A 10048-nucleotide genomic window follows, 5' to 3' on the forward strand; every position below is an offset into this window, starting at 1 on the left:
ACACTATACATTATAGGGAAACATAATACTGGTCTATGTGATGTTTGTTTAACAGAGGAATCAGTGGAGCACGTTATGATGAAATGTACAGCATATGGAAGAGAAAGGGGTGGATTTAGAGATGAATTACAATCCTTAGGAGTTAAAGAATTTTCCTTAAGTAGTATTCTGAATGATGGTCCAAATGCAGGAAAACAAATAAGTGCAATCATGAGATTTCTTAAGAACTGTGGAATAATGAACAGAATTTAAGATTTAGGTGAGAAATGGGACGTTCTCTTCACACTCCATCACAGTAGGTGGCGGTATGCACCTATGAAGTTGGTTCGCAACCCGCCATAAAACCAAAAGAAGAAGAAGAGAGTGCAGCCGCGGCCGTGAACATGGCGGACAACAGGGAGAAAGGTTTACAAGATTACAGAAAGAAATTACTGGAGCATAAAGAGATTGACGGACGCCTCAAAGAGCGTAAGTGTGATGTCTTTCTATGCACGTCAGGCTGTTATTGATCAGTTTGACATCTTCTCCGGCTGTTGTTTGCTTTATTTCGGCAGTCTGTGCTGTAAGTCGCTTTGTCATGCAGTGCTGGAATCAATTAGCGGCTAATGGTAACAGCAAAGAGTACCAGCAGATACCAAGGAAATTACTGAATAAAGCTACACACGGCATGCTTTTCAGTGTTCTAGTACACAATTACAATTCTACAATTAAACACAGTCATTTCTCGCAGTTATTCTCCATGAGGAAACACTCACAATGCACCTTTAGCGTCTCTGATGCATGAAGCAGATGAAACTTGTTAGTACATGTAAATAAACACTGTATATCGCTTCACGATGGCCTGACATCTCTGCTGCAGTGAGAGAACAGCTGAAGGAGCTCACTAAACAGTATGAGAAGTCTGAGAACGATCTGAAAGCTTTACAGAGTGTGGGACAGGTAAGATCTCAGCTAAATATACACCTGTGTTTTATTATCTCCGCAATAAACGAGCCGGATATCTGCGTTTCTCATGGTCTGATCGTTCCCTTGCCTTTTTAGATTGTTGGTGAGGTGCTGAAACAACTGACAGAGGAGAAATGTAAGTCCAGCTCACCTTTATTCTGGTGTAGTTTATAGTCTTAGTCTGCTGCTCAGTTGCTAAATAATTTCTTCTTTTGTAGTTATTGTCAAAGCAACTAATGGCCCACGTTATGTGGTCGGATGTCGCAGACAGGTGAGCACATCGGTTGTAATTTATAATTAATATTTTTGTGTGATTAACAAGTCCTGTGTCTTATCTGGCCATGTATTGTTGTTTCAGCTGGATAAAACCAAGCTTAAACCAGGCACTAGAGTTGCTCTGGACATGACGACTCTCACTATCATGAGGTGAGGAGAACTAAGAAGTCCAGTCAAGTATGTGTAGCTTTGCTTGTGTTCTTAGCTGCCGGGCAAGGTATGTGTGTGTATCTGAAATGGCCTTTAATATTCAGCTGGTATGCTTTATGAGAACCTCTTGTTTTTTTTTTTTATAAAGGTATTTGCCTCGTGAAGTGGATCCTCTAGTGTACAACATGTCTCATGAAGATCCTGGCAGCGTTTCTTACTCTGAGATCGGTGGATTGTCTGAGCAGATCCGTGAGCTGAGAGAGGTCAGAAATACACTAACATAACACTACCGTCAGCTGACGAAACACACTAGCGCTCAAGCTAGGGATGCACGATATTGGATTTTTGCCGATATCCGATATGCCGATATTTTTCTACACATTTTGGCCGATGCCGATACCGATATATTTCCTTTTGTTTGGAAACGACACCCAAGTCTCTCCTGTGCAGAAATTATAAGCAAAATATTTTACATTTTGGTTAGTTTTTAATAAGAACTTATTTGTTAGAATTAAACAATAATGAAGGTTTTTTGACAGTACATTGAAGCTTTGAAAATAACTAAATGAACAATCGCTGCATTTCTTTTTCGCTAGAAAGATGCAGTGTTAACCCTAACATTTTATTTTAAGATTTAACGTTTGTAGATGGTCTAAAGCAAAAGAGTTGTAAAAATATTCTTATGATTTGTTTAAAAAAAAAAAATGTATTACAAGATTAATGAATAAATCAGTATATATACAGTGGGGCAAATAAGTATTTGATACACTGCTGATTTTTCAAGTTTTCCCACTTACAAAGAATGGAGAGATCTGTAATTTTCATCGTAGGTACACCTCAACTGTGAGAGACAGAATCAAAAAAAAAAAATCCAGAGGTGTACCTACGATGAAAATTACAGATCTCTCCATTCTTTGTAAGTGGGAAAACTTGAAAAATCGGCAGTGTATCAAATACTTATTTGCCCCACTGTATATATAATTTGTATTTATGTGTGCCAATTCATACACACTTTATTTTAAATAGTCATGCATGTCTGAATGTAAACCAACAGAATATGTGTTTACAGACTGGATCTGTGCATTGCACCTTGCAGTGTAAATGCAGCTTGAGCTTTACTGAACTCATTGAACTGTCTTAATGATTATGAATGATTAATTCTCTTGTGCAGGTAATTGAGCTGCCTCTGACCAATCCTGAGCTGTTCCAGAGGGTGGGCATTATTCCTCCTAAGGGCTGCCTGCTGTACGGACCTCCAGGTCAGTCGCCCTATTATGCTTTTACTTCAGTTAATTACTGAGATGTATGTGAAAAGGTATGTTTTCACACAAAGTATTGCATTTTTAAAGGCACTGGAAAGACTCTTCTTGCCCGAGCTGTGGCCAGTCAGCTGGACTGCAATTTCCTGAAGGTATGTTGATTTAGATGCTATAAACAAACAGTTTGCCTCGGGTCGTACTGTTTAACGCAGATACATTTGACACAGGACAACCGTTATGCTATAAGGTCATAGTGGTGAATAAAACATGTTGTTCATCAGGTTGTGTCCAGCTCCATTGTTGACAAGTACATTGGTGAGAGTGCCCGACTCATCAGAGAGATGTTCAACTACGCCAGAGACCATCAGCCCTGCATTATCTTCATGGATGAGATCGATGCTATCGGTAATGCTCTTCTGCACACTGCAGTCCAAGCCATTCTTATAAGGCGTAATGGAAATTCAGTTCTTAAATGGATTCCACACATACTTTGTCTTTGAAGGTGGACGTCGGTTTTCTGAAGGAACCTCTGCAGATCGAGAGATCCAGAGGACACTGATGGAGGTATGGAGGGGGTTTGTAACTAACCTTGTGAATGAAGCTTGTGAAATTATAAAGTTTTTGTTTTATTAAATTTCATTCATTAATATTTTTAAATACTTTTTAAAATTTCTGTCAACTGCAGTTTTTATTTTTATATTTTTTTTTGTACAAAATTAATAAACATTTTACTTGTCAATTAATGCTTAATTTATTACTTTAATTTAAATCTTCCTATATATCAGTGTACAATTTTTTTTTTATTTTTTCCCCACAAAATTAATACACTTTTTTTACTTAATTTATTGCTTTAAATTAAAGGGGTCATATGATGTTGCTAAAAAGAACATTATTTGGTGTAATGAAATGTTTATGCGATTTAAGGTTCAAAAAACACATTATTTTCCACATACTATACATTATTGTTTCTCCTCTATGCCCCGCCTTCCTGAAACGCGTCAATTTTTACAAAGCTCATCGGTCTGAAAAAGCAAGGTGTGCTCTGATTGGCCAGCTATCCAGTGCATTGTGATTGGCCGAATACCTCAAGCGTGTGACGGAAATGTTACGCCCCTCACCATATTGTGATGATGCCCTGTCAGGCCGGAGCGATGATTCAAAAACATGAAAACCCATTATAAACGAGGCATTCGTTGCATCCAATGGGGACATAATTATGGATTAAAATGACTTGTACTGTCTTTTTACACGTTGCGTTTCATCGCGCCGCGTAAACGTAAAACCATGTCTGCATTTGTGATCGGAGAAATTACAAATAAAAAGCGCTACTCTACACTGCCCAAAAAACTTGCTTTAAATATATAAAATATAAAAAACTTAGTCTTTGAGTCAGAACAGCCAGCATTATAGTCTACTCTACCAGGATCAGGAAATCCATAAAATGTGCATAAAAGTCCTCCATAAAAAAACACAGAGCCTTCACGACATGGCGGCGGCAACAACAATACTACAGCGAGAATAAAAATTACGCCTTCTTTCTTTGCGTGAACATTTGGACGGTGTTATTGGCCCCTTCAAAACATCCCAAATATTCGTGTCCATTTTTTTTTTTTTTTTTTTTTTTTTACAAAATTAATAAACGTTTTACTTGTCAATTAATGCTTAATTTATTGCTTTAATTCCAATCTTCCTATATATCAATGTACAATCCAAAAAAAAGAAGCTGATTAGATATATTTCTGTCTGTCAGCTGTTGAATCAGATGGATGGATTTGACACTCTGCATAGAGTCAAGATGATCATGGCCACCAACCGGCCGGACACTTTAGACCCTGCCCTGCTGCGTCCTGGCCGACTAGACAGAAAGATCCGTAAGTTTGACTTTCACTATCCTCCAACTTCACATATTCAGTGACTGGTAAGAAATCTTGAGTTATTATTTATTTACTTTTTCCAAATGTACAGACATTGAGTTGCCCAATGAACAGGCTCGACTGGACATCCTGAAGATCCACTCTGGGCCCATCACCAAGCATGGAGAGATAGGTGCGCCTCTATGATTTTCTGGTTTAGTTTTTACAGCTGTGACTCCTTTTCCTCTCTCATCACATTTCCTTTCGTCTCCAGAGGACAGAAAGATCCGTAAGTTTGACTTTCACTATCCTCCAACTTCACATATTCAGTGACTGGTAAGAAATCTTGAGTTATTATTTATTTACTTATTTTTTCCAAATGTACAGACATTGAGTTGCCCAATGAACAGGCTCGACTGGACATCCTGAAGATCCACTCTGGGCCCATCACCAAGCATGGAGAGATAGGTGCGCCTCTATGATTTTCTGGTTTAGTTTTTACAGCTGTGACTCCTTTTCCTCTCTCATCACATTTCCTTTCGTCTCCAGATTATGAAGCCATCGTCAAGCTTTCAGACGGTTTCAATGGAGCCGATTTGAGGAATGTGTGCACTGAAGCTGGTAAGAAATGTTACATGCATTGCAATGTGCAAATCAAAGAAGCATTAAAGGAATAGTTCGCCCAAAAATGAAAATGTGCTGTTGATTTAAAAACTATAAATTGCGTGCCATGCTAATATAATTAGGGCTGCAACTTTTGATAATCGATTAATCTGTAGATTCTTTGATTAATCAGAAAAAATTGTCAATTTATTTTCAGTATTTTATTTTAAAAAGCTATTCTACATCCTGTCCAATGTTGCCCTCCATACAGTGTGTAAATTGAAGGCTATGAAAATAACTGTAGTATATGTATCTATGTAGAATAAACTTCATGTGCCATAAAACATTCTAAGATTTGCCCACTGTAATAAAGAACAACAGTATTTGTTGTCAGTTTTTTTTGTAGTGGAAATGTGCTTTTGGGTCTAATAGCATGACACTGACCAGCCAAACCTTGAACCTTTGAGCCTCTAGAATTCTTATCATTTTGAGCTCTCCTCCTTTTTATCCAACAGGTATGTTTGCCATCCGTGCCGATCATGAGTACGTGACTCAGGAGGATTTCATGAAAGCTGTGAGGAAGGTGGCAGACTCCAAGAAGCTGGAGTCCAAACTCGACTACAAGCCTGTATAGAACCACAGTTTTTGTGCAAAGTATAAATGTGAGGGTTTTTCGGTCAGTAAACAGTACTGTCCATGGACACAACACTCTTTTTTTTTTTTACTGCAATAGTTTTTTTTTTAATCAATATTTTAAGGCATTCTGATGATCCATTTCCAAGACTACCATCAAGTGACTTCAGCTATTCAGTTAATGCATTGTTTAGCCCCCTGTTGGCCAAGTGTAGACTTGTAAGATGATACGGATCTAGAAATCTGTGTGATCCGTTATATAAACTGTGTGTGCCTGGCCTGCTTTTCCACATCATTAAAGTCAATGATTAAAGAAATAAGATAACCTCCCACTGTATCTCTCCAAAACTCCACAATGATTCCTTCTGAAATGTATATTTGTTAGTTAAACCAATATATTGACAAAAATAAATAAATATCCTATTCAACTTAAAATCTCTATATTAAACAAATCTTACAAGCACACTCGACTTCAAAAGCCTAAAACTGACATAATTCTAGAAGTATCCATACGTGGGGGTTAAAGGTCAGCTGCCTGCAACCCTTTATCTTGAAGATGCTACGTTTCCTTTTCGAGTTTAGCATTTCCAGCAAAGGCTTGCTTTTAATACTGAGTTTACACAGGCTTAGTCTTCTGTTAAGTCCTCATCGTGAGCTGGTCGGTTAGCCAGAGCAAAAGATTCAAGGACAAACGCTCGGCAGATCGGACAGTGCTGGAAGTGGCACACGCAGCCGTCGCATACGCATGCATGTCTGCATGGCAACAGCACTCTGTTTATAGGTGCATTTTGACACACCACACAGTCCCTGCCTTGGGTATCAGGCCACTCCCCTTCTGCATCAGACTCCTCCCCCTTCTCACCTGGCCTTTCGGGCTGTGGCTCCGCCCCTTGCGTGCTAGTTGAAGGCTCTGTGGTTCCAGACAAGTTGCTGTTGTCTGCTGACATGAAGAGAGGCTGTGGAAAAAGAATAGTTTTAAGCCCACAATCCCGCTCTAGAAAAGGCTCTCAATTAATGGTGTATAATTAAACACTCCCATTTCGCTTCAGGGACACTAGGTGTTGAAGGTTAAGTGTGATCAAAATGCGCATACAAAAACTGATCCCAGAACAGTAGAAAATGACAATGTTGTGAAGACGTTTTCATACCTTCAGATCGTACAAATTCCCATGTGCCGTGAGAAGATACTGAAACAAGATTCTCACAGAGAGTCTGTATTTGACATCAGGAACGTGGAGCACTGTCACACTGGCCACCTAGAAAGACAACAGAATAACATAGTTTATCTGTTTCCAACAAGCAAATCCGATAAAGAAAAAAAAATGTGCTGCTTACAATATTGTAGTTGTCCCTGGTTTCTGGATTGGCAAGTGTCAGCACAGCCACCAAGGGGTATCGATCCCGGGGGAGCAACCCAAAATCAGTTACTCCGAGATCTGGAGGCATCTGGGTGAAGTATTCTTTTTCTTCTTTATGTATACTAACGCTGTGTTAAGGACAAAGCATAAAATTGTGTTCCATCGTATTCATTTAAAATGTTTTTTTTTTGGTGACATTAAGGAGAGTGCAAGAGAAGATGTTTTGTCACGTGACCATATATTTAGAAAATCATATACAGATATGCAATATAAATTCCACTCCAAAATTTGAGAACTGTTTCACTACATTCACAATTTGTGTGCATTTTCTAGCTAGTTTACAAAAATGTAGTGTGTGTGTGTGTGTGTGTGTGTGTGTATATATATATATATATATATATATATATATATATATATATATATGCACTCCAGTTAAAAAGTCTTTTAAAGAAATTAATAGCTTTATTCAGAAAGGATGTATTAAACTGATCAAATGTAACCGTAAATGCATTTTTAATGTTAGAAAATATTTATATTTCTAAAAAATACTGATCTTTCTATTCATTCAATCTTTGCCATCACAAGTATAAATTGTTTTAAAATATATTAAAATAGAAAACAGTTACTGGAAACAGATTGATTTCTCCTTTTTTTTCCTGAAATACCGATTCAGGCAGTAATTGCAGATGATAATTTATAAAAAAAAAAATATATAAGTAAAGAATATCCATGGATAATGACTATCCTAGAAATATGGGCCACAGTAATAAAAAAATATGATTTGAAAGACGCTCTAAAGATATTGAGGTGGTGTGCATACGTTACAGATTTCACTTCAAATACTCTAGATGAATCTTTTAAGAATTGGAGTAAGAATGGCATTACATCATATTATTCTGTTACAAACAATAATACTTAACTTTTCAAGAATTAAAAAATCAGTTTAAGTTGGATAATCAAGACTTGTTTAGATTCTTTCAAATAAGACACTACTTTAATTCAAAAGTGAACAAGAGCGGGGATTGGGCACAGAATGATTTAGTAAAGATATTCCCGTCGGCATATAGGGCTAATACTATTAGTAAGGTAATCTCCAAATTTTATCATTGTTTTCAAAATTACAGATCAGATTCTACCTCATATGTCCGAATTAAATGGGAAAAGGAAGGAAACATTATTATAACAGAAGAGGCTTGGTTAAAAACGTGTAAATCCCAATGGGAAACCACAGGCTCACATCAGTGGAGGTTATTTGCATGGAAAAATGTAATTCGATTTTTTATATCCCCTGCACAAAAGTGCCATAGTGAAATAGGATTTAGGTGTTGGAGACACTAATTCAGAAGTAGCAAATCACCACCATCTATTCTGGGCATGTCCAGTTATACACTTGTTTTGGAAAGACATACACCGGACATTGGAGGCCATATTCAAGATTAATATCCCATTTCAGTTTCATGTGCTATATTTGGGAATTCTGGATTTGCATGAAACAAATTATACATACGTATGGAGAATATTACTGGTTGCAGCTAAAAGGGCTATTACTCGTAAATGGCTTCAACTTAATCCTCCCACTCTAGAAGAATGGAAAGCAATTGTAATTGAAATATGTAAGATGGAAACCCTTACTTTTTCTTTAAAATTAAAAAAGCAAAAGGGGGCTATTTTATGGAGCATGTGGAAATAATTTTTGGACTGAGAATTAGCAATGTTAAAATAGATATAATCATATCTCAGTATTGTAAATTGAATGTAACTATGCAAGGTCAACAATACACTGTACTTTACCCTGCGTTTGTTTGTTTTTTTGCGCTTTTCCCTCTCTTTTTTGTGGTTCTGTTCACTCTTCTTTTTCCCTTTTATTTCCTCATTGTATATCATTCAGGTTCTGTAAGCATTACAAAAATGTATACTGAATGGCACAGGAAGTCAGCTGATTTGATTGTAACGCATGTAATACTATTGCACAATATTACTGTTTTTACTGTATTTTAATCAATTAAATGCAGCCTTGGGTTCGACATTAAAAAATCTAACTGACCCCAGATTTAAGTGTACATTTTTATTTAAAAGATAAATCATCATAATGACATGATACATTTGCTTTTTTACCCAATTATGTAAACAGCATACTGTATACATTTATGTACAAATAATTTCATTTTCATCATGATGACATAATAAATACAGATTTATATGTATTATATACATTTATGTACATTTGTCATGATGACACACTATAGTTTACTTCTAATGTAAAGCAAGCTGTATCACTGAACCACTATTTTAAAGGGGTCATATGATGCTCTTTTAAAGATCATTATTTTGTGTATTTGGTGTAACAGAATATGTTGACATGCTTTAATGTAAAAAAAACACATTATTTTTCAAATACTGTACATTATTGTAAGTCCTCTATGCCCCGCCTCTCTCAAACAGGTCGTTTTCAACAAAGCCCCCTCCTTTGACAAGCGCAGTCTGCTCTGATTGGCCAGCTGACCCAGTGCATTGTGATTGGCCGAACACCACAAGCACGCGTCGGAAATGTAACGCCTCTTACCATAATCGCAGCTTCAGCTTTCAAAGTAAATATCAAGACAGTTAATAATGTCGTTAGTTTTACCATCAGTTCAAGCCTGAAAGGGCAACAGAGTCGCGTGACAGACACAGTGATGAAGCAGTACACAAGCCGCGGTTAAGACAGCTGACGTGCTATGATTTCTGACAGACCGTTCACTGTCCTGTGATGTGACCCTGTTCCCCTCTCTCTCACACACACACGCGTTACTCTTACGCTGCGCAAAACTCCGCATTTGAACAGTCAATAGCAAATATTTCAACTAATAACAAAACATACTTACAGTCGCTGATTCAGAAGCGCCATATTGTTATAGCAAAGTTGGAATTGACCCTTTTTTTTTTTTAGAAATAGCCTTTTTGCACAACCAGCCTTGTACTCTTCTAGGTT

General features: G+C 37.2%; 2 protein-coding genes across 2 annotated transcripts; one reads left to right on the forward strand and one right to left on the reverse strand.

Annotated features, from left to right (window-relative positions):
- Positions 1 to 299: 299 nt before the first annotated feature.
- LOC107549540 (26S protease regulatory subunit 10B) lies at positions 300 to 6039 on the forward strand. Its single transcript, XM_016230671.1, has 14 exons — positions 300 to 468; positions 860 to 939; positions 1042 to 1081; positions 1164 to 1216; positions 1304 to 1371; positions 1520 to 1634; positions 2543 to 2630; positions 2721 to 2782; positions 2912 to 3035; positions 3133 to 3194; positions 4381 to 4501; positions 4596 to 4676; positions 5033 to 5104; positions 5602 to 6039. The coding sequence occupies exons 1-14, from the start codon at positions 384 to 386 to the stop codon at positions 5718 to 5720; spliced, it is 1170 nt and encodes a 389-aa protein (XP_016086157.1). The 5' UTR covers positions 300 to 383; the 3' UTR covers positions 5721 to 6039.
- On the reverse strand, positions 5803 to 7396 carry LOC107549541 (cell growth regulator with RING finger domain protein 1-like). Its single transcript, XM_016230672.1, has 3 exons — positions 7055 to 7396; positions 6868 to 6975; positions 5803 to 6675 (listed from the first exon to the last, which is right to left on the reverse strand). The coding sequence occupies exons 1-3, from the start codon at positions 7163 to 7165 to the stop codon at positions 6346 to 6348; spliced, it is 549 nt and encodes a 182-aa protein (XP_016086158.1). The 5' UTR covers positions 7166 to 7396; the 3' UTR covers positions 5803 to 6345.
- Between the last annotated feature and the right edge of the window lie 2652 nt (positions 7397 to 10048).

Source organism: Sinocyclocheilus grahami, unplaced genomic scaffold (genome assembly GCF_001515645.1).
Source record: "Sinocyclocheilus grahami isolate Dianchi unplaced genomic scaffold, SAMN03320097.WGS_v1.1 scaffold374.1, whole genome shotgun sequence".
Classification (NCBI taxonomy): domain Eukaryota; kingdom Metazoa; phylum Chordata; class Actinopteri; order Cypriniformes; family Cyprinidae; genus Sinocyclocheilus; species Sinocyclocheilus grahami.

Excerpts from the sequence above, each read along its gene's own strand:
- LOC107549540 (XM_016230671.1), top strand. The coding sequence starts at position 384 with ATGGCGGACAACAGGGAGAAAGGTTTACAAGATTACAGAAAGAAATTA. Across the intron at positions 2,783-2,911 it reads TGGACTGCAATTTCCTGAAG|GTTGTGTCCAGCTCCATTGT; the intron begins GTATGTTGATTT and ends GTTGTTCATCAG. Across the intron at positions 4,502-4,595 it reads CCGACTAGACAGAAAGATCC|ACATTGAGTTGCCCAATGAA; the intron begins GTAAGTTTGACT and ends CCAAATGTACAG.
- LOC107549541 (XM_016230672.1), bottom strand. The coding sequence starts at position 7,165 with ATGCCTCCAGATCTCGGAGTAACTGATTTTGGGTTGCTCCCCCGGGAT. Across the intron at positions 6,976-7,054 it reads CCAGGGACAACTACAATATT|GTGGCCAGTGTGACAGTGCT; the intron begins GTAAGCAGCACA and ends TTGTCTTTCTAG. Across the intron at positions 6,676-6,867 it reads GGAATTTGTACGATCTGAAG|CCTCTCTTCATGTCAGCAGA; the intron begins GTATGAAAACGT and ends CTTTTTCCACAG.